This window comes from Herpailurus yagouaroundi, unplaced genomic scaffold (assembly GCF_014898765.1).
Source record: "Herpailurus yagouaroundi ecotype Mexico unplaced genomic scaffold, PumYag 187, whole genome shotgun sequence".
In the NCBI taxonomy this organism is placed as follows: Eukaryota; Metazoa; Chordata; class Mammalia; order Carnivora; family Felidae; genus Herpailurus; species Herpailurus yagouaroundi.
The window spans coordinates 10,086,708-10,111,228 of NW_024412418.1; the positions used below are offsets into that span (position 1 = coordinate 10,086,708).

General features: G+C 37.7%; 1 protein-coding gene across 2 annotated transcripts in view; it reads right to left on the reverse strand.

The window, feature by feature from the left end:
* Positions 1 to 24,521, reverse strand: part of TTC17 (tetratricopeptide repeat domain 17) — a 127,077-nt gene that overhangs the window by 51,918 nt on the left and 50,638 nt on the right. The window contains exons 16-17 of one of the 2 annotated variants that reach the window (XM_040495398.1): positions 20,667 to 20,853; positions 127 to 297 (exon numbers count right to left, since the gene is read on the reverse strand). In XM_040495398.1, coding sequence (XP_040351332.1) covers positions 127 to 297; positions 20,667 to 20,853 — 358 coding nt within the window. The remainder of the gene's footprint in view (positions 1 to 126; positions 298 to 20,666; positions 20,854 to 24,521) is intronic. The other variant, XM_040495399.1, reaches the window with a different exon arrangement.

A 24,521-nucleotide genomic window follows, 5' to 3' on the forward strand; every position in this document is an offset into this window, starting at 1 on the left:
CATAATTCTACAATATAATGAGTGGCTATTAAAAGAAGGAAACTGCTGAGAGTAGAGAAAAGCCTAAACTCGAAGCTTGAGAGTTGATTTTATCCCAGAAGCACAGCTCAGGTCAAATCAACTTACTTTCAAGTCTAAGGGCATCTGAGTCCCTCCCTGAATTCTCAACAGAGAGTACAGGGTCCTCCTCTGTTCCTGTCTCAGAGGGCTCTTCTTCAGCAGCATCCAGTGACTGTGAGTTGTCAAAATATTTCTGTTTGTCATGGCTGTTGTCCAGGGTTTTCTCATGACAATTACCTCAATGACAAGAGACACAAAGACAGCACATTAGAAACATCTCTCTTAGGTAGTCCCATGGCTCAAGGTCTTCAAGTATCAGGAAGAACAAAAAGATGATAGTGTCAGTTCTTCTCCAGCAGAACACACAAAAATCCGTGAGCTGGCACCCTGAGCCAGGTCATGATTGCGACTCAAGATCGTTTCACCTGCAAGGCTATTGTAAGAACCAAGTACTTGGGGGATAAAAAGTTATGACAACAAAGATCACATCCCAAAGATCTCATTCCATTTATAATGAATAACTTAGAAACATTTCTTTGAAAGTCAAAAATATCACAAAAAAGTAGTTTTCCTTCTATTTGCTTTTCAAAGGTGAGAAATGACAGATTAGTACCCGGATAAGTCTGGAGGTAGATGAACTATAGCACAGAAATAATACCGTTCTTGCATTACAGCTTAAAATGAAAGATACATCAAAAGGCAACAGATTATAAATTAAAAACCAAGGATTTAAAGAGGGATGGTGCGGGGCGCCTGGGTGGCGCAGTCGGTTAAGCGTCCGACTTCAGCCAGGTCACGATCTCGCGGTCCGTGAGTTCGAGCCCCACGTCGGGCTCTGGGCTGATGGCTCAGAGCCTGGAGCCTGTTTCCGATTCTGTGTCTCCCTCTCTCTCTGCCCCTCCCCCGTTCATGCTCTGTCTCTCTCTGTCCCAAAAATAAATAAAATGTTGGAAAAAAAAAAGAAAAAAAAATTAAGAGGGATGGTGGTGGCAGAGAATCCATGTTCAAGACTGTAATATCACAAAGATGCTGATTTTTCTTTTGGAAAACAAATTCTGGTCATGTAAAGATTTACTTTAGTATAAAATGTCACATCTTGAATGCAATCATAGCACTCTCTGATACTGTCTGAAATGTATAGTGAGTCTGACTTCTTACTACAATTTTGCCAGTAAGTTGAAGAGCTCTGACCCTATTAGGGACTGGGTGTTTATACAGATAAAGAGCAACCATCCTGCTCTGCCTGATGGTCATTCTCTAGGGAATCTATTACGAGGTTGTTGTGTCTGATGTGGCAGTGATCAGGCTATCTGAATAGGACTCCACTTCCTCTCTTATGTTTGATGGGCACTGTCCCTAAAGATATATGTTCAGTGGAAGCCTGCAACTTTCTTCTCACAGCACAAGTCTTTGGGTAAGAGTATCTAAGTAACTTCCCTCCTTTACCAGAACATTCAAACATACTCTAAAGGTTTGCTTTTCTTTTTCTAAAGGTTTATTTTTAATAGAACACTGTCACAAAGAGATGTATGTATCCAATTAAGCTCTCTCTGCAGCAATGGAAGTACAGTCTCTTTCTGGATTTGAAGACTCCCTTTTAGATTCCATAATTTAGGAAAGCACCTCTCACGCCTTTTCTGTTGTGCCAAAAAAGCATAATGGACTCAAAACCTTTCCCAACCTACTGAGTTTGGAGTAAAGGGTCTGCATGCTTAAGGAGTCTCTTCCATTTTCCAACTCTACACTATCACACATTTGAGGCTACCATATTTAACAAGGTCATGTCAGAAACCAATTTTTTTGTTTCAGAGGAGCTTTAGCTTTCCAGAAACTTGCAAGCAACTTGGGAAGACAGTAAATAGAAGACAACGAACAATAATGAGGCAGCATGGTGTGCAACATAAGTGCTTCAGAGAATAAACTTGGAGCAGGCAGAACTTGAATTTTGAAGAATAGATAGGACTTAAACGGGGAAATACAAGGACAGCCAATATCTGTTAAATGTTTTGTATGTTTTCTCCTGCTTACCGTCAAAAATGCCTTGTGAAATATTAACTTTTATTTTAAAGATAGGGAAACTGAGTCTCAGTGAAATCAAACAACTTGCCTATGGTCAAATAGTAAGTGACTGGTATCTAAGATTTTAATCAGTTCTCTCTTAGTAGAAAGCTTCCTGGCTCTCTACCAGCCAATGCTACCTCTTTAGCAGAAAAGAGAAGGTTGGCATTCTACGCAGTGAATAATGATGCGTTAAGCAAAGCAACAGGAACAGGAATTCTCATTTGTGTTTGGGAGGCGATGAGAAGTACAATTTGAGAGGTGGAAGGTGTTGGGTATGTGTGTGTGTGTGCCCATGTAAGGCTGATAGGAAAGATGCTATGATCAATGATAGTCACCTTTTTCCTCCAAATTCTCCTGTGAGAGGACAGAGGTAGTGGATTTGTCTCCACTTCTGTCTTCACCATCTAGTATGTGCAGATTAGATATGGGGAGGTGAAGCATAAGAGCATTAAAATAAAGAAATGACAACAAACAACTGTACACACCCAACTGACTACAATTTACTATGAAGAACGTCATGCTTCTTAGAGACAACTCTTAATTGGGATATAAATAAGCATGACTATTAAAAACAGACAGAAAACGATGACAGTGATGCTGATAATTTTAAAACACGTTATTCCTAGTGTACATTCTCTGCTTTCAGCTTTGGTGAATTTGCCTCTAAAGCATTTTTCACCCTGACACAGGTTAAGTAAAACACTGTTACAAAAACAAAGGACAAACCTTTAACACTGGAACCCAGCGAAATTCTGTGTTTTCTGCAGTTGACTTCCTCCTCTAACCTTTGCATCTCTTATTTTTCTCTCCCACTCTCTTCCCATTATAAAAATTTAATTGGTTTCATCTTTTTAAATGTCTGCAATATTTAAAAATGCCTCATAGGTAATTTATAAGATATGATGTGCATGAATCTAAAATTAGTCCTCCTGCATGACCTCAAACCCAGACACCCTCTTGAAGCAAGCCTTGTGCATTCTAAGAATGTCTTGTCCTCCAATTCAAGAAATTGGGGCCAACATCTGAGGGAGAGAGAGAGAGGGCCGAAGAGGGGATCGGGGAGAACTGGGAATAAAAAGGCAGAATAAGAAGTTTATGTTATAATATTTGTTGGAAGTAGGCAGAATCAAAATGATCAAGTAAAAACTAAATGCTTTAAGGTTAGAGCTGTTAATATTAATTTTCTTAGGCTGACAGTTAAAAGCAGGGTGGCTCAGTGTTCTGGTGTGATTTACATAATTATCTAGGCTAATAATACAAAGTCAAATTGCCTGTTTTTTAAATTGTTCCTTCCAGTTGTCTGAAGGAGAACTGAAGCATTTTGGAAAGAAGGAAAGCTTCGATTCGTTGGGCTGGTATAGGTCTGCCCTAGCTCAAAGGGGAACTGAAGAAAAAGTTGTCCACAGGGGAAAATGTCACCTGTCTTCCTAGCAGAGGTGGACATGATGTCCTCATTAAAGAAACACAAGAAAATATTGGAGAAGGAAAAATGGAAAGATACCTAAGAAGGAACACGTCATCTTCCGTGCATAGGACTATTATTTTTTGCTGAGGCAAAAATGAGGAGATTGTGTAGCTTAAACTAACCTTGAGAGGTAGGATTTCTTTTTCTTTCTTTTTCTTTTTTTTAAGGAACTGCATGATTTAAAGACAGTGTTTTAGATAACAAGGTCCCAGGTGAAAATGGAAACACTTTTCTGCGCTCAATGCTCTATCCTTGCTTACAAAGTGTTTAGCATCTAATTCAAATCTTGGCAGTTTGGTTTTTCTTGGAAGTGGATGAGTACAAGGCAATACTAAGGAAGCACAAAACTCCAAGTAGGGTATTTCTGATTCTAGAATTGCTAGGCGATCTCAGACATGTCAACATCCTTTTCTGCGGTTAGAGTGTCACCTGTATAAACTGGATTATTAATATTAACCTACCCTACAAGGGTGTTCTGGACAACAACTAGATATTTAATAGGTCTTGTCAAAGTATAAGTCTCCAAAGGCAAAGGCACAACTTATCCAGTGGCTAAAAAGGTTTTCAGAGTAAACTAAGTTCTCAGGAACTCATCATTAATAAAGCTAAGGAGATCTCATAGTTTTCTCATAATTCTATTTACAAAGGTCTCAGAAGAATATTTTCTAGAGTTAGGTAGCCACTGACTTCTTAAAAAGACTCCTTACCTTCTGAATCTCATAAGTTGGCAGGGGATTCCTGGTTGGGTACCTTAGGATCCTTCAGGATGAGTTATAATAAAGAAATGCCACAAATAATTGAAAGGCAGCAGAACTTTGGAAGAGCCACATAACTAGAGCTAGTCAAACAGAACTAATAAAGGCTCATGTAATTCTCTTAGCCTTAGACCATAGTGGGTAAGACCACAGACTGCAGCCAGACTGAGTTCTGATCCTATTTCTCCTACTTTCTAGCTGTATAAAGCAGGGCACATTACTTTTATTCTTTTTGTGTATTAGTTTCTTCATCTGCAAACTGAGTTTCATAATAGTGTCCACTTCACTAAGTTGTTGAGATTGAAATATAAGAAGTGAGACCATGGCCTAGCACATGGTAAGCTATTATTGTTGGCTCTCCGAAAAGCTGCAAAGGAATAAATTATCCCAATGTCATCTCTTTCACCACGGCCTTTTAGCTACAGCCTAACTCAGAATCTCTGATATGAACAACTGGCTCGAGAAGTTATCAGGGTATCTGCCTAATTTCAACTGCCAACATATGTGCACGTGTGTGTGTGTGCACACGTGTGTGTAGGAGATGTTGAAGGTAGGCAGAGTTGATTTCCACTGGGCTTTTAGAAGAAGAGAGCAATTAATCCAGATTACACTGCTTGGCATATCTGAATCCCAAAATATTTAGTACATTTAGACATTTGTCTCAGTCTGCTCTGTGCTCTCTGAATTCATGGCCTTACAGTATGAGAACAGACTGTAGATCCTATGTTCTGTTCAGTCAAAGCTTACCACCTCTCTGCTGCTCCACAGCTTGTGTTAGGTTGTGACACCTTAAAGGCTTGCTCTACTTGCCCCAAATTGTTCTTGTTCTAATGTACTTTCTTTTCCCCCGTACAAGTAAGTGTAATACTTCTATGCTTCCTATTATATACAATGAATTTCTAAGACATAAATAAACTGATTTCTAATGGGAACTAGAATTTTACTTTGAATTTGACATTGCTAAACACAAAGTAACAGATGTTAGAAAGATGGCCTTTGTGAATAATGGAATATTCTAAAGATATTCCTACCATCCCTGTTCTAATAGGGTTATATTATACTCTAAAGGCGCCTTTCTTGCGCCTATAGGAAAAGGTACCTTATAGGAAGCATTCTGGTGTATACCACTAAATGTAAGCTACCTGGGTGGAAAATACAGGTAACACTGTCCTCTAAACAGATACGAGTGACTTTTTATAGTATTTGTCTTTCTCCTTACCTTTCTACTCAACTGCACTCAAATTATGCAGCTTTGTAGCCATTTTTTTTCTGTATATATGTAGAGACACACTGTGAATGTTTTATTATAATTTTAGCTGCCTCATAATTTCATGATATTTCCCTACTAATCTTTTAGAAAAGGTAGTAAGATAAATCATGAGGTGAACAGAAGTATATCTTTAAGTTGCTCACCACTGCTATGCAAAATTACTTTAAAATATTAGCAGGAAACATTAACTGTGGGTGGTAGGTGGGGCTTGGCACCACACACAGTTAATAGGTATATTTGATGAAGAAAGAAACCTTTCTGGGAACAGGTACCTTTATGATTTCCACCTCCAGAAGTTGTGACAGAGGTCCTGTAGACCTGGTTCCAAAAGGAACATTCCGCAGTATAAATTCAAATCCAGCCTTAGCTGCAGCCTTTCGTACGAAGTTGAGGAAATTAACTTACTTCTCTGTGTCTAGATTCTTTATCTGAAATGAGAGGATTCCTGGGAAACTGCCTTAGTGAAACCACTGTGTACAGGAGCACTCAGAGCTCCTGGGTCTGGGTGAGACCTAGCTTGCTGATGACCACACCTAAGAGATGGGTGAGACTGCCTCACCTCCTTTGGCCTCCGCTGCCCTCTCCTTAGAAAAACACAAGAGGGGCGCCTGGGTGGCGCAGTCGGTTAAGCGTCCGACTTCAGCCAGGTCACGATCTCGCGGTCTGTGAGTTCGAGCCCCGCGTCAGGCTCTGGGCTGATGGCTCGGAGCCTGGAGCCTGTTTCCGATTCTGTGTCTCCCTCCCTCTCTGCTTCCCCCGTTCATGCTATGTCTCTCTCTGTCCCAAAAATAAATAAACGTTGAAAAAAAAAAAAAAAGAAAAACACAAGAGAAATCATTTCAACAGAAGTATCGGCTCCTTAGACTTGTTCTCATTCAGCAATTACTGCCAAATGAATTCTTCGCAGGAGGTTTAAAGTAATGGTTATGTACGGACTGACCTTAAAAGTGCAATGCCAGATAGAAAACAGACCATATTAAAGACTTGAAATCAGCAATTTCAGAATTACATAGGCATTCCCTCCTGGTGAGGTGAATGAGTCAGAAGTAAGTTTAAAAAAGAAAAACTAAGAGGGGGCGCCTAGGGTGGCTCAGTGGGTTAAGCGTCTGACTTTGGCTCAGGTCGTGATCTCATGATTCGCGAGTCTGAGCCCTGCTTTGGGCTCTGGGTTGACAGCTCGGGAGCCTGGAGCCTGCCTCAGATTCTATGTCTCCCTCTCTCATTCTGCACCTCCCCCGCCCTTGCCTTCTCTCTCTCTCTCAAAAATAAAACATAAAAGAAAAAAAGACTAAGAAAGAAACCTCTGTGACCTCAAATACAGGTGTGTGTGCGTGTGTGCGTGTTTTCCTTTTACTATATATTACAGAGTTGAACTCTCACCTGGGGACCACTTGGTCTACATATGGCAGGGCAATCTGCTTTGTCTAGGGATTGAAATGCACTGGTTTCTGTAGACTTATGCTCCCTGCCTCCATTTACAGGAGAAAAAGGGAGAGCTGGGTGTAAATCTGGCCTGTCTTCCCATGTGGCCTTCTCTTAAGTGACTGTGGCATGGAGGGCAAAGTCAGGGCCAGCTGACACACAGACATCATGACCTGCACTCTGTGGAAGAAATGACACCAGTGATGGAATCCAAACTCTCAGCAGCTACTGTTTCCTCTAGAAATGTGAAAGATCACATTTGACCTCCAAACAAGGGACTTTAAACATTCACCAGAAGTTTACTACAAAATATTTTCCCATGCAGAAAGTATACTGAAGAAGAAAGAAAATTAACTGCCAAAGCTCTAGCAATAGTAATAGTAGTAGGAGTAGCAGCAGCAGCACTCCTCTCTGGTTTACCTCAGGAGAGGAAAACTTGTTTCAAGCAAGTATGCTGGGGAAATAAGCCCAACAGATTTTCTCAGACGTAGTGATTTACCCATAAATGATAGTTTTCCAATGAGGGTCAACAAGGACACCTGTTTGCAACTTTCATTAAAAACAGTGCATGCAGGGGCTGAGAGAATGCAGGCTGTAAGATGTATCAGCTTCTCCTGGACAAGACAGACAATATAATTCCTTCCATCTTCTCCCTCCTCTGGTGTGGGGGCTGCAGACCTGAAAAGCAGATCTATATTTATATATGTGTATTGAGTGAAGGTTTGGTGTAAAGCATTCTGGGTAAACAGTGGGTGGACACAAGTTAAATTACTTTTATTACTAGGTATTCTGAGTAGTTCAAACTTGAAATATCACTAGCTAATTTGTCACTTAAGTACATTCTATGAGCTAAACAGTGGAAGGAGGGTGTAGAATGCATGGTGGGCCAGAGTATGAAAATGAAAAAAGGATTGGTCCCTGCTCCCAATGAGCTGAAGAAGTCTTGTAGGTGAGCACTGTCTTGTACACAACTATGATGGCAAGACACAGGAGCTGAAGGAGAGGAACAGGGAGAATGATCGGTTACAGATTACTTATAATTAAGGAATCAGGTAAAGCATATGGTAGGATTGGGCTCTGAAGGAAGGGTAAGATTAGGATTTTTGTGGAGGGAAAGCTGCAAAAAACATGAGCAAACACATGGATCCAGGAAAGCAGGATGTGGGTAGTAAAGAAAACAGGCTATCCACAGTATCATCACCATATATTACAGTTTGTTACAATTTTCACTGCCTTTGCCAAAGGAAGAATGATATTGGTTTTTATGTGGTCAGAGTTTAAATTCAGCACATCTATTTGAGTTAACCACACACAGTTGAGTTGGTCTTGCTCAAGTCTTAATACTTAGAATAAGCCTACAAACAGGAGATAGGGGGAAGGACTTAGATTTCCTAGCTACCCACAACTTGGGGGTTTATCATTTGCCTCTCTTTTCTCCTGCTGGAAGTGAATGGTCACCTGGTGATGTCGAGGAAAGGAATCTAGTGGGGAAAATCAATAGACCTTAACTCTAGTCCTCTTCCTCAAGCTATTAATGGAGCCACAGACATATGCTTGGTGGGGAAGGGACCTACCATCAGAAGCACTTGTTGGGCATTATCAAGCTTGCCTTTTTCCTACTGCAAGTGTATTATGCTAGGTCAAAGCTAATAAGATCTCAAAGGATACCTGGTCTTTTTTATTTCTCAGATTAAGTGAATTATCCAGATGTATTTAAATGAGAACCCAAGACCCTAGTATTTCCAGAATCGATAAGGGTTTGAACCTAGTAATAGCTCATATGGCTCAGATATGAAAAGAGTGTTAACAATTGTCCTTTTCATTGGCATGGGTACTGAGTATGATATTTAAACCAAGGTTTTGTTTTATTTTTAAAGGATACTTAAGTCCCTCTACCACACAACATTTTGAGTAAGGCCTTATGGATTTCAGAAACAAAGTTCCCTAGATGACTGACTTCACTTCAAGTGATGTGATGACTGACTTCACTTCAAGGTTCACTTCCCTAGATGCAAACCTCACTTCATATGTATGGAATTAAAACAAGCAGTCTGATTTGAGCATCTATGTAAGTACATATAGCCAGTGCACTAAATCAAGTAAAAAAGCTAAGAGAAATAAATGGTGGCATTATACTGTTTCCTTTTGTTTTATGTCACCAAATGCAAGTCAGTTACCTGGAGGCATTCACTTCGGTGGCCACTTTGCTCCTGAAAACATCACTTCTAAGACCTTACTCTCTCAACTTTTAGCATTTATGCTTTTTAGGCAGTCAGAGAAGTGGTGAATTATTTGTTGTTGTTGTTGTTGTTGTTGTTGTTGTTGTTCATGTTAGGTTTTTCCCTAGCTATATTTCACACTGTCAAGGGAAACATGACTATGTTATTATAGGTGCAGCAGGAAGCAGAACTTTTGATCAACAGTGGGTACTCTATCAATTGCTACTGACTTCCAGCCCTTTTTCCTGAAATTTGATATGCTTGTTATTTTTTATAATAATCACTTTGGATATCTGTGACCTGACTGGATTATTAAGCAATGCCTGGTAGCCAAAGAGGTTTAAATTGCTTTGAGGTCAGCAAATTTAGGCTTAGTTGTTATAAAAAGCAACTAAGTGAGAAAAAACAAATCCAAAGCTGTGCTCTTTTCAGCAGCTATGAAATTTGATTTAAATTTCTCCTACATTTTCAAGATAAACCACAAAAATAAACCTTGGTGGTTAAGAAAAAGTAACAGATTACTGAAATGTTCTTGGTCAAAGAGCACAGTAATTTAGTAGGAAGAACATTTGACTACTAGTAACAACAACACTGAAAGAAAAAAGGGGGAAAAAGCCCCAAGCTAGCATTCCACATTCACAGATATATGCCACGTATTCTCAGTTATGCACGTTAAAACTATGTTCTGTTCTAGTGATTATCAGGCTCAACTGCTTTATTTCAATCAGGCCATGAAACCGAGTAGAACTCATTCAATGATCATATTTGTAAAAGGGTTTAAAGACTCAGTGCTCACTGTGTTAAACAAAAATTTTAAAACTGGGAGTTCATTTCAACTAGTTGGCTCACAGTGCACTAAAGAACTTACCTAGGCACAAATCACTTAAAAAAAAAAGAGCTCGTTCTACCAATGTAGAATGGACTTCGTGTGTGTGTGCGTGTGTGTGTGTGTGTGTGTGCGTGCGTGTGTGCGTGTGCATGTGTGTATGCGTGTGTATGAGTTCTGCAATTAGAATAATCTTTTTGAACGGGGAAGAGTCATGCAAAGCCTTGTTAAAAGAAATGGCAAAACTTAACATAAGTCAAAATATCTCTGAAAGCATCGGCAACAATGAATAGAAGTTGAAGACTTAAAAAGGAAGAGGGGCACATGGGTGGTTCAGTCAGTTAAGCATCCAACTCTTGATTTTGGCTCAGGTCATGATCTCCCATCAGTTCATGAGATTGAGCCCTAGATTGGGCTCTGCACTGACAGCACAGGGCCTGCTTGGGATTCTCTCTCTCCCTCTGCTCCACCCCCGTTCATGCTCTCTCTCTCTCAAAATAAATAAACATAAAAATAAATAAATAAATAAATAAATAAATACATAAATAAATAAATAAATAAAAGGGCAACAGCCAATGAACTTGCCTAACTCACTACACACAAAGTCCATACAACTAGAGTTAGCCGCCTGCAGTTCCTTTCAGAAGGCTGATGTACGACTGCAGTGACAAACCATATTAAAAGTATCTTGTTGAATAGTTAATGAGAGCTAGATAAAACAGAACCCACCTTTAAAAAAAATTTTTTTTAATGTTTATTTGTTTTGGGGAGACAGAGAGAGATGGAGCATGAGCAGGGGAGAGACAGAGAGAGAGGGAGACACAGAATTCAAAGTAGGCTCCAGGCTCTGAGCTGCCAGCACAGAGTCCGACACAGGGCTTGACCCCGTGAACCGCGAGATCATGACCTGAGCCAAAGTCAGATGTTTAACTGACCAAGCCACCCAGGTGCCCCATAAACAGACCCCACCTTGTTCACCCTTCACAGTTTCTTGTTGGTGTACAATCACTTTGTCTACAGTGCTATGAGTGTAGGGAATCACAGTAGGCTCCTGATGCAGAATAGAGCCTACATACAAAGAAAGATGTCTAAACATAACTTTCCAACCCTATCTGTAGATAAGTGATCACGAAATATGATTGATGATGCCATCCAGTAGGTATCCTCATACTACCTTCAGAGCAGAAAGGAAGCAGAACTGTGATTTAAACTTAGTTTAGTGCCTAAAAACATAACTGACTTCCTTTTGGAGACTCAAGATAGTAACCCTAATACTGGCGAGGACCATTTGCACACCTTAAGTGTTAAGCTCTGTAATTCCGAGAGACTACGAATTTATTTTTAGATTAATGAAGAAAAGTATTCCATAACTGAGTAACAACAACATCCAGTGCCATCGCATCCTAGAGGACTTCAAGAAGTGCTACTGAAATGTCTATAGTGACAGTCACTTGCTACCCTTGGTCTCAGTCCATCTGGAGCATCACAGCCAAGACTATAGTGATACAGTTGCAACAGTCCATTGACAGAGAATAAAACTACTTGCTCTTGTGTACTAGATCCTGAGGCTTAGAATATCCTCCTGATAAATATCCTCTTTCTTCGCTCACCAAATTTTCTATTTTATTTCAAACATAGTGACATTTTCATATTTCTAAAAGGTGAGTTAAAAAAAATCTTCCTTATTTGTATCCTATCATTAATATGTTTCTTGGTATCATTATCTATTTGCTTTAAAGATATTTTAGTCACTGAATGACAGCTGAAACATGAGCTTTAGTTTAGAAACTATGCCAATAGCTTCAAAAGTAGTTCAACTATACATACAGAGCTCATTTTAACACTTCTGTTATCCTAAGATTTATTCTTGTTGTTTTAGTGTAGGTACCTCCTCATTTTACAGAAAATACTTTTGATAAAATGAAGTCACCAATGACTTTCTACACTGTTAAAGCCAGAGCGTCCACACTGTTCATTTGCCAACTACAGTCATGATTTTCCTGTAGGTACCACTATGATTATTTATGTGACGTTCTCCTTTAAATGGCTTCGCTGGTTAATCTTACATTATGTTAAAAGGGTAAGTTAGTACCGCTTTTCATAAATCACAGGTTTGATGTGCTAGTGATATATTAATGCCCATTAGAATTAACCATAAACATTAAAATTATTAAAAAATGTTAACCTAAGTACCACTTGAAAGCTTACGCACCTCTCGTGGTATATGTACCATACTTTGGGAACCAATACGGAACAGGGTACTATTGATTTCTTCTTCTCAAACCCTCTGTTCTTCTGACCTTCAGGACCTAGCTTCCCCTTGGTTTCCCAATACCATTCTATTCCTTCACTGGCTCTGCTCCTTAAATACTAGTATTTTCTAAGACTCCATTCTGGTCTTTTCTTCTCACCTTGCATATTCTGAGGGAGCCAGAGGCATCTCCAAATGAACAGGTCTATCACAACTTATTTTCCAGCCTTACATCAATGCATAAATTATGTCTTTCCCATATTTTCTCTTAATTAATGATACTGACATTTAGGCAGTTACCAAAGTTAGAAATCTCCCTGTCAACTCACATCCTGAGTCTGCCGTTTTCACCCTTTCCTGTCTCAACATTGTCTCCAACACCCTCTGCCTCTCTTCACTCTGATCTCACAACTAGCCTCTCGTTTCACTGAGAAGTAATCAAAAGTCCCACTTCGATACCTATATATTGTCCCTGCTCCTATCTAAAGACCATTCCTACCCTACATTTGTGCCTTGGATTCCACCCCCCTCCCCGCCATCTATTCAAGAACTTTGCTTCTACAGTTAGTTTCTCTTTTTTGCATCTTTAATTTCTCCTTTTTTACTAGATCAGTCCTATGCAAACATACTGCAAATTTTTCTATTTTTAGAACAAAATCCAAACCAAATTTATCTTTAATCCCACATCCCTCTCTAACTACCATCCCATTTTTCTGCTCCTCACTACAGCGAAACTCTTTGGAAGAGTTGCTAGTCATCTCCACTTCCTCACCTCCTTCATAACCCATTTCATACAAACTTTTAGAAACTGCCAGCGACTTCCAGGTTCCTAAATCCAATGATTTATTCACTGTCCTCATCCAACTCAGCCTCTTAGGATGCAACCGTGTGGTGCAGCAATAATGATACAATCTATCACTTCTCAAAACACTTTCTTCGTTTCTGGGACAAAATACTTGCCCGATATTCCTACTGTCTAGCTGGCTGTTTCCTTATTGTTCTTTCTCTTCTCAACCTCTTAATGTGTACTAGAATGCCCTAGTAATTAATTGCTGACCTACTTTCCTTTTTATACTAACCACTGAGGTGACTTCGTCCATGCTCAAGACTTAAAAAACCACTCATAAGCCCATGGCTCACAGATTAGCATCTCTAGCCTGGGCCTCTTCCCTGACCATCATGACACTCATATATCTAATTGCCTGCCTAATACTTGCATTTAAACATTTAATAAGCAACGCAAACTTAACATTCACAAAACCAAACTTATTTTTCTCCCTAAACCTGCTCCTTCTCAGATTTTACTATCTTATTAAACAGCACCAATGGTGATTACAAATCTCATTAAAAATAGCACCAGTTGCTTAGGTCCCAAACTTAGGAGTTATCCATGACCTCTCTGTCCTTCATTTCCTACCCTGCCTCTGGTGGTGTCTTGTTAGTTCTATCTTCAAAAATGTATCCTCAGTACAATGATGGCTTCTCACCTTCTCCTCCCACCTCACCTGGCTGGTTCAAGCCAATATTCTCTTTCACCTATATTTTTGCAACAGTATCCTAATGGGTCTCCCGGTTTCTGCCCTTACCTTACTACAATCTATTTCCAATAGAGCAGCCAGAGGAAAACTGTTGATATGTAAATCAGATCGTTCTTCTTTTCTGCTCAAAATCTTCCAAATCATACATCTTTCTCTTAGAGTAAGAGCCCAAATTATTAGAATGGTCTGCAAGGCAGTAAAGATATGGCTCTTTCCTCCTCCCACTCATCTCAGCTTTCATCTCTTACAAGCGAGTGCAACCATAGAGGCCTTCTTGCTGTTCCTTGCAAAAGCTGTTAGAACAACTATTCTCTCTGCCTGACATGCTCTTATGCTGTATGCCTGCATGGCCTAAATCCTTACCTCCTTCAAGTCTTTGCTCAACTGGCACTTCCTCAGTGGGGTCTCTTTAAACACAGTTTGAATCTCACCCAACCTCTTAATCTATTTTCCCCTTAGCACTATCTTCTAACATACTAAATACTTTATTATATTTATCATCTGCTCTGTTTCTCTTCACTAAAACGAAGCTCCATAAAACAGAATTCTTCTTCTGTTTGGTTTCCAGTTCCTAGACTAATGCCTGGCACATGAAAGGTATTAGTTGAATGGATGAATAACTAAGCCACACTCCGTTTCCTTTAGTTAAAAGAAAACATTCTGATGCTTTAGAAGGTTATATCCACCATTAAATTTCATTTTTTCTTAAATATTATTTGGCCAGACTAACAATCTGTAATAACTGGAGGACAGTTGTGGAAGATCGTAAGCAGGGACCAACAGGCTCATTCCTCAAAAGAAAAGTAATGCTTTTTTGCATATAGAAAAGTTCACATCAAAAAACCAAAAAGTATTAAAATATGTATACACATATTCAATGTCTTTTGGAGGCTGAAGTGTAAAACCACTGGTTATCAGAATTTGACCTACTGTCCTAAGTTCTTATGAAAACCCAAGGTAACCATTTTGTTCATGAAAGCTAAAAGCTGGGAATCCCAAAAGATAAATATTACCTACTGAGATAATAATGCAAGTACAGCCACCAGATCTGTGTGCAACCCAAGGCCACGTGGCAATCTAATCATGCAAAATTCGGAAAAGACAAAGGTGCTAAACTGAAAGGGACCGTTTCAGGTGGGCTTTTAGGGTTAGGACTGCCTCATAATCTAGTTCAGATTCAGATTTTATACAGGGATGTACGTATCTCTTTTGAGTGATGACATAAAAAGTATGGTGAATATACCATTTTCATAAAAATGTCTCAGGAATTTATAAATATGAATTATTTCAATCACAGCAGTGGGATAAATTATACTTGCTGGAGTAAGAGAACTGTGCACAGGAACCACACTGGCCTTGGAAGGCAGAGGACTCAGATTTCGGTCTTAGCTCTACCACTGAGTGACACTTGAACTGAGTAACCCATGATCTTTGCTTCTAGATTCATAAAAAGAGGACTCTCCTTATTCCCCCTCTACCACATAGATATTTGTCAAAGGATTATTTGTTAACCACATAACTAAAGCCCTTTTTAATAAAGAAATACAAAATCTAGACAGATTACATTATCAAGAGTTACATTTGGCTCTGTGGCACAATATGCTTGAAATTTTAGGATTTCGAGACCTGTAGTAAATTAACCAACATTTTATTTCTTCTTACAGGAATAAATGGAGGGAAGCTAACTAGTAGCATATTCAAAAAGCTATGAAAAAACGGATCTTTATGAATGTATCTTTTTTTTTTTTTTAAGCCGACATCTTCATTAACTTTTAGGAAGAATGTCATAAAACAAGTCCCTCACTGCAGGTAGCATATGCTGGATAGTCCACAGGAGGGCAGCAAAGTCCAAGATTTCTTTTTCTTCAAAATCTGAACTCCAGGTAAGATTGCTTTAAGCTACAAGTTATAAATCTACAGAAATTTAGGTTGAAGAACACAAATTAAAACCACAGGTAATGAACCTAATTATGAAAGGAGCTATGATCTAGGTAAATAGATAACTATAAATACAGAAACATTGTGATGACGCAGGATAATCCTTCTGCACACTGCAACAGATATTAAGGCTCATGTACATGATTTGGAAATTCTTTTATTATTTTTGTCTGTAGGTGAAAGCTTTCAAATACATATTAAAGAAAAACATGCATAAAATTCTAAGCATACCTAGACGTTAAGTCTGAGTTCTACATATAACGTTTACCCATCATTTCTAAAGATCTGGGTCAATATTTTTTTGGGGGGGGGTGGTCAATATTTTTAAATGGACATGTGTCTCAGTGAATTAAGACAAGACCAGAGAAATCCTGGGTTAGGTGTTTAATTTTATTCAGCAAATATCAATGCCACTATCAGTGGCATACCTGTAGGCATCTGATGTAAATGAAGTCTAATAAATATGACCTACAATTGGTCTTACGTTTTCTAATAAAAGTAAAATAATACTGGATGAAATATACTAAAAATAAAACCATGCATACCAGAGACATAATAATAAAACAATCTAGACTGCTTAAGTAGAAAATATCTTCACTACATGTAGCTTTTTGATTTGCAGATTAGTGAAGTTGAAGGAAATAGCATTTAGAAAATGTTATGGAGCAATGAATGCTTGGAAAATCCACTACATGTATTTCTGGACTTCTCTTCAGATTTAATATTTAATTATTCTGTTTAGATGGTTATTGAAACTTATTTTCCATTTTTGGTCCTTAAAGAAGATAATCATTATTACTTCATGAGGTTTCATTCTTTGTGAGACCTTTATTTTTTCCAATTAAAAAGAAAAGTCCTTTTGTTTAATGTTGAGCACTGAAAAGAACTTACTTATACTCAAAAGCACTGGAAGTTTATTTAACAGATTCCATTTTACTTTAAAAAGGGCCAAGTATGTTGTTATTTAAGAATGGGCTTGCTGAAGCGGCACACTCAGTTCTACTTACTCAGGTCTACGTTTAAATCAGATTGTAAAATAACAAACCAATAAAATATGGTACAAGAGTATGTATTTCAAAACTGCCAAGATAAAGGCTTAATCAAAACTGAAAGCACTAGCTTCTCTTGTAACAGTCAACTCGAGTGCCGACAACGTATAAAGCAATCTATTAAGTTTTCCTTCCCAGCATTCTTGAAATTGGGGTGGTAATATAAAACTACCTACAAAAGACAAGAATTTATTAAATGCTATTCAAAGGAGGGAGTGAAAGAGAGAGAGAGAGAGAGAGAGAGAGAGAGAGAGAGAGAGATGATGTCAAGCACTTTCTATATAAGAACATACACACCTAATACACGGCAGTCAATAAAATGATTTCCAGATTAATAAAAGTTTGGGAAAAATGTCAGATAAGTAATTAAGCACTGATGTATCCTTCACAAGTCGAAAACTTTTGTAAGCATAGTGATTATGTATTTTTTAAACTGAACTAATTGGTACTGAGAGGTACCAGAATACAATACCTGTGCAGACATACCAAGAAACATAAACTGAAAATCTGTGTGAAAAATTCCATGATTACATATTGAAAGCAATAAAATACTTACTCATGTTAACACACTGCCTACAATTTTACCATTAAGTTCATACTACCCAAGAGATTATACTATATTATAGCTGCTATAAAAATAGTTACCAATATGTATTTGTAAAGAAAATAATTTGTCAAAGAATAACAGTGGCCAGAAACAGTATTTAAGATAGGTTTTCTAAGAGTTTAAGAATTTTTTGGTCTTGAAAAGCTTATCTCAGAGTTTTTAAAAATGGTAGCTTTCAAACAGACCTTCCTAAGAGAATGACTTAGGCTGGGGAAGGGGTGGGGAAGGGCAGCTTAAGTTCTTCTCTAATAAAAACCAATATGAATTCCTTGATTATTATATGGAAAAAGAATCATAAGCTTTGTTGGTATCTTGAAAACTTCATATCGTCATAATAAAAATCTCAGATAACATGGCAGACAAGTAAAGAGAACTTACGAAGCTTATTTCAATATTGCAAAAAAGAAAAAGCCAAAGGTAGACAATCATGTGAAGGTACAGAAATGCTAATCATTATTCAGAGGTTTTTCTCTATTTTTCATCAACCATTTAGTAAAGCTCAGAGATAGTTACAGGAGGAGAAACTGTTTGGGTTTTCAAATATAAGAAATTCATGGTATCTGTAAGAGATATTTGTTTCTATGAAGTTTCAGCCTTTCAAAGCTGGAACTCAGCAAAGCATTACTTGTTACTGTGGAAACAAGTAATGCAAAAACACTATCAAAAAAAAAATCAATACTGAATGAAGTCAGTATTATCCATGAGGTTTTAAACTTAGAAAATGCTACAGCATACATTTAATCAGGGGTACCACTATTTACGGAGGTGTTACTAGATGGCAGATTCTCTTCTAAGATAACTAATCACAATGTAACAGGGGCTAAACTAAAAAAAAAAAATTGTTTTTATTAGTGAGCTCTCTCTGAAAGAACTTTTATTGTATTGGATCTAGTAACATTTGCGGGATATCTGGACTACTAAATACTATGATACTACAACTTTGTAGATTTGTTTCAGGTTATTAGTTTCCTGGGCTAGTTGAAGTTATACTCTGGGAAAAAACCTCCAGACAATGGAATTTCCTTTCTTGACATGAGTGACATAAAATAATAATAAATTTCAACAAACTAAAATCCTAAGCAAAAGCATGTAAAACTAATACTAAGGAAAAGGCTTTTTAGAAAAGGGGGCACTATATACCTACAAAATTCTTCTTTCTGATAACAAAGAAGTCAAGAGAGGCGAGGGAGATGATAACAGGGGAAAAGAGAGAGAGAGAGAGAGAGAGAGAGAGAGAGAGAGACTATTAGTAAAAGCAGCTCACTGAAAAAAGTGAAATTCTGTTTACAAGGTTGTTGTTAGTAATCTAAGGAATTTATTTATTTATTTAAAAAAAAATTTTTTTTTTTTAACATTTATTTATTTTTGGGACAGAGAGAGACAGAGCATGAACGGGGGAGGGGCAGAGAGAGAGGGAGACACAGAATTGGAAACAGGCTCCAGGCTCTGAGCCATCAGCCCAGAGCCCGACGCGGGGCTCGAACTCACGGACCGCGAGATTGTGACCTGGCTGAAGTCGGATGCTTAACCGACTGCGCCACCCAGGCGCCCCAGTAATCTAAGGAATTTAAAAGTCCACGACATGTTTTCTATGATTAAGTAAGACCCGTAAGATCCATTAAGGTCTGAATATTCTGTATTTATTATGAATTTCTCATGGCTCACTTTTACCCAACACCTATTATGTGATAAGGGTCTTATTTACTCCTACCAACAAGTCTATGAGACAGATCTTGCCTTTAATTTTACACATGAGGACACAAGTTTCTTTGCTGGGATGAGAAACATGGTAATGGAAGAGTTAGGGCTCACACACGAATCTGTAGGACTCTGGCATGGGTCCCTCCGCTGCTGCACCGTCAACACTGTCTTAGGCCTTCAGCCTTCGTGCAAGAACTCCAGTTTACACCGTGCTCAGTACTGAGCCACAGCTGAGCTACGGAGTTATGGAGCTGCGGGATTTTTGGTTTCTTCACTAAAAAACTGGCTTCTAAAAAGAGAGGTTGGAGTGGGAGAGAGCCAAAGCATGAGAGACTCTTAAAAAATGAGAACAAACTGAGGGCTGATGGGGGGTGGGAGGGAGGGGAGGGTGGGTGATGGGTATTGAGGAGGGCACCTTTTGGGATGAGCACTGGGTGTTGTATGCAAACCAATCTGACAATAAATTTCATATATTTAATAAATAAATAAATAAATAAATAAATAAATAAATAAATAATAAAGCAACCAGATTAAAAAATAAATAAATAAAAATAAAAAACTGGCTTCTGATACTTAAAAATGTAAATACAACTTACTGCCTGTCATTTCATTAAAATCCTAAGGCAGTCTTGTACAGGTGAATCTGGAAAACCAGTTTGAAGTGCTAAATCTACCGGTAAATTGTTGATGTCTTTTAGATAAATCACTTAACCAAGTGAGCATTAGGGATTTTTTTTTCCTTAGGTGAAGGTGATGGACTGATAGCCCTCTGCTTGAATATTATGATCTAATTTCCACATTGACAAAGCACCCACTGTGTGTTCTACAACAGTGAGGTTCTGAGGATCCACATGTATATAAACCTCACCCCTCATAATTCAAGTCAAACTCTTTTTTCTTGAAGTCAAAGTTAAATAAGTAAGTAAACATAATCGAACTCCTAGGGAGTTCTAACTAATGAATTTACAGTAGTTCAGATATTAACTCAAACCATTACCCAGGTGGACACACTTACGCACATGCATATATTTTGGTGGCTGTGTGAGAAAGGGGAAGAATGCAAGAAGATACCAATTAATGTCACGTGACTGCTTTAGAGGTGCAGTCAAGATCTGGATCACTTTCACTGGAAGGCAAGGGGGTGTATTTCAGTGAAAGAAGACAGAAAAACCACTTAAATTGTATTGCAGATTGTCTTTATGGACAGAAAATGTACCCTTTACCATTAATATCGATCATTAAAAAAATCATAGATTTTGTGGAGAGAAGTCTATCAATTTTAGTCAAATATACTTTAGCTGGCCTTTCTCATCTAGGGTTCTGGGAATTACCCCAAGGCTCTATATAGTAAGGAATGAATTAACTTCTTTCCTATGTATACAGAATATACTAGTTACATAAAATCCTTGGGAAAAACCGAGAAAATCATTTTGTGTTCTGCTGATCAGAATAGGAACCCTGGTTGTGTTCATCATTTTGTCGGCACTTAATATAAGCTGCTTACCACTGCAAACAGAAGAGGTGATGTTGTACAGAAAAGGATAAAACTGCATACAGCGAATCAGCTTCAGGCTGTTTTCACATTCTGGGCATTTGGTAGTTAATTTCAAAGCCTGTCTAAAGGCCTCAAGTGCCCCACTGATATTCTTCAGAGCAAGGTAAGCATTTCCCAGGCTCAAAAAGGTCAGGGGCTGAAAAGACAAAAAAAAAAAAAAAAAAAAAAAAAAAAAATTAAAATGTTAGTGAATTAATATTTTCTGAGAGTTATAAAACTTTCACAGTATATGTCTTTTAGCTTCTTTTAGGTTATCCCATAAAAGCTAATGGCTAATTACCTATTTTAATTACACCAGTCAAATCTACACTGTAACAAATGTAAATTTATTTTTTTACCTTTTTACTACGATAAAAAAATACATAGTGTAATATATACTAGTCTTAAGTGTACAGTTCAATGAATTTTTATATGCATATATATCCCTGTAACGAGCACTCATCTCAAGATATAAAACATTTAGAATGTTTCTAATACCTCAAAAGATTCCCTTGGGAAGGGGCACCTGGGTGGCTCAGTTGGTTAAGCATCCATCTCGATTTCAGCTCAGGTCATGATCTCGCAGTTTGTGAGTTCAAGCCCCGTGTGATAGTGCTGACAGTGTGGAGCCTTGTTTGGGATTCTTTCCCCCTCCTTCTCTCTCTGCCCCTCCCCCCCTCAAAATAAATAAATAAACTTAAGATAAAAAAGATTCCCTTAGGCAACCCAACCCTAATCCTAGAGGTAACTACTGTGGTGATGTTCTATCACCATAGATTAGCTCTGCCTGTTCTTAAACTTCATATAAATGGAATCAAACAGCATATTCCCCTTTTATGTGTATATAATCTTGTACCCTTTTGTAGATTCTTTCAGTCAGTACAATATCTAAGGCTTAAGAAATGGAGTGTTTTTTGGGTTATCAGTTTATTTTTTTTAAAAATTGATATGCAATATTTACCATGTGAATATACATAGTTTGCTTATCCCTTCTCCTTCTGATAAGATTTGGATTGTTTCCAATTTGGGGCCATTATGAATAAAGCTACTATGAACACTCTTGCAACTATCTTTTGACAGACGTACGTACTAATTTTCCTTGGCTATATACTTTGCAGTGGGTCTTAAGGTAGGCATATATTTAGTTTTATGGGCTACAAACAAACAGTTTTCTGAAGCAGACGTACAAATTTACATTCCTACTGGCAAGTAGGAGAATTTACTGACTTGGTATTGTCCCAGTCTTTTAAATTTAGCTGGTTTAGTGAGATGATAAAGTATCATCTCAATGTGGTTTTCAACTTGTATCAGTAATGATGTTGAATATTTTTTCATGTGCTTATTGGTCATTTGAATTTCCTCATTTCTGAAGTGCCTGTTGTTTTCCCCATTAAAAAAAAGTAGGCTGTGTTTTTCTTCGTAATTTGAAAGAGTTCTTTATATGTGCACTAGATATGAGTCCTTCATTGGAAATATTTATTGCAAGTATCTTCTCCCAATCTGGGGTTTGCCTTTTTATTCTCTTACTGGTATCTCTGATAAACAGGACTTCTTAATTTTAATGAAGTTCAATTGTCGCATATATGCATATATATAAAATATTACATATTTATAAAAATATGTATTTTACAGTTTGTGCTTCTTTTTTCAGTTAGTGCTTTTAAAAATCTTTGCCTACTGTAACATCATGAAGACCTTCTTTTATGTTTTCATTAAGAAGCTTTATTGTTTCATCTTTCACATTTTGGTGCATGATCCACTTCAATTTAATTCTGTGTACAAAGTGAGAGAGGAGTCAAGGTTCATTCCTTTTTCCATAGGGATATCCAAGTAAGTATTCCAGCACTACTTACTGGAAAACCAAAAGGTGCCCCCATCCCCCTAAACTACTAGTGTGCCTTTGTCATATGTCAGGTGACCATATATGTAGGGGCCTATTTCAAATTTTTTAATGTGTTCCATTGATATATTTGAGTATCCCTGGGCCAATACCATACTGACTTAATTACGGCAAGTCTTGAAATCTAGTCATAGAAGTCTTCCAACTCTGTTTTTTCTCCCCCTCACTCACAAATATTTTGGCTATTCTAGATCCATTTCTGCAAAGATTTTAGAATCAACTTATCCATTTACGCATACATATGCATTAAGTGCCAGGAGCTTGGGATTGAATTTATAAATCAATCTGGAGAGATTTTACATCTTAACAATACTGAATCTTCCCATCCATGAACATAGTGTCTCTTTCCACTTATTTAGGGCTTCTTTTTCTTAGTAATGTTTTACCATCCGGTATAGAAACCTTATACATTTTCCCTTTGAATTTATTTCTAGATATATGATATTTTGATGCTATTATAGTTTTTGTATTCTATTTTTCAAATGTTTGTTGTTACTGTTTTCATAAGCAACCCAAAGTATTCAGTTTAGGTCATTTCAGTTGAAATACACCTAATGCCAGGTAATTTGTATTTGCTTGTGTACAAACCATTTATTCTACACTTACTTTATCATTAAAAATATTTTAAAGGATCTAAGAATGTTTTGTTCTCAAGTTGTGCAATATACCCCTATGAAAAGCAATACCTATGATTTATACAACTACTTGCTTTTGATTCAGGCTGTTAAGGTCATCTAAAATGTCTCACTATAACCAAGCCAAGATGTATAAAATATTCCAGATTACAGAGGTATAATCAAAGTAGCTCTCAGATTACGTTTAAAATCTTACTTAATGGTTCATACCCAGATACAAACTCAAATTTAGACTTAGATTTCTAATTTAGACTTAGATTTCAAAGTGTCTTTATATTTTTACATAGGGAAACAAATGTCTATTCCTATGACCAGAATGATGGTTGTGCAAATATCTTACACTGAGATAAACTAATTACCATTTTGTAAAAAAAAAAAAAAAAAAAAGAATTTTCATCATTTCATCTAGAAAATAATTACTGAGTGTTTACTAATGTTTTAGACATTGTTTTGGACACTGGGGATACAGCAGAAAATAAGAAACATAAGTCACTGCTTTAGAAGACCTAATAGTCAAGTGTCACGAAACCATGAGGGTATCACGCAAGTATGAGAAAAATGTGATGGAGAAGAGCACAGCAGGGAAGAGACATTAAGTAGACCACAGTGGGGTGTGGAGTGCCATTTTTAATAGAGTAGTAAGGGAAAGACTTACTGAGAAGTTAGTATTTTAAAGGATTTTAAGGAGATGAAGCAAGCTCTCAAGAATCTTGGTGGAGTATTCCAGAGAGAATATAAAGTATAAAGGCACTGAGGTGGGAGCATGCCTAGTATGCTCAAGGAACTGCAGACAGGCCGAGTAGTTAAAACAGAATGAGCAAAGGAATGATTTCATGGGGATGAGGTCAGAAAAGTAATAAGGTCATGTAGGATCTTCTACACTATTATAAATTCTTGTCTTTTACTATAAGTTATATGGAGTGCCACTGCAGAGATCTGAAGAGACAAAATGACAACATCTGACTTTTTATAAGGATTCACTGGTTGCTGTATTGTGAAGAGACTATAAGGGGACAAAGGCCAAAAGCAAAGACACTGTTAGGAGGCTAATGAAATAATCCAGATAAAAGATAATGGTGGTTTGGATCAGACAGCCTGGCAATGGAGATGATGATAAATAGTGAAATATTTTGAAAATATTAGCAAGGTTAATTACCCTGAGAGAGAAAAAGGTATGAAGGACGGCTCCAAGCTTTTGTCCTGAGCTACAGGCTTTACTGTTTCCTGAAATGGGAAAGACTGAGCAGTAAAGATTGGAACGATGTTAAGGAGCTTAGTTTGGGCCTTTAG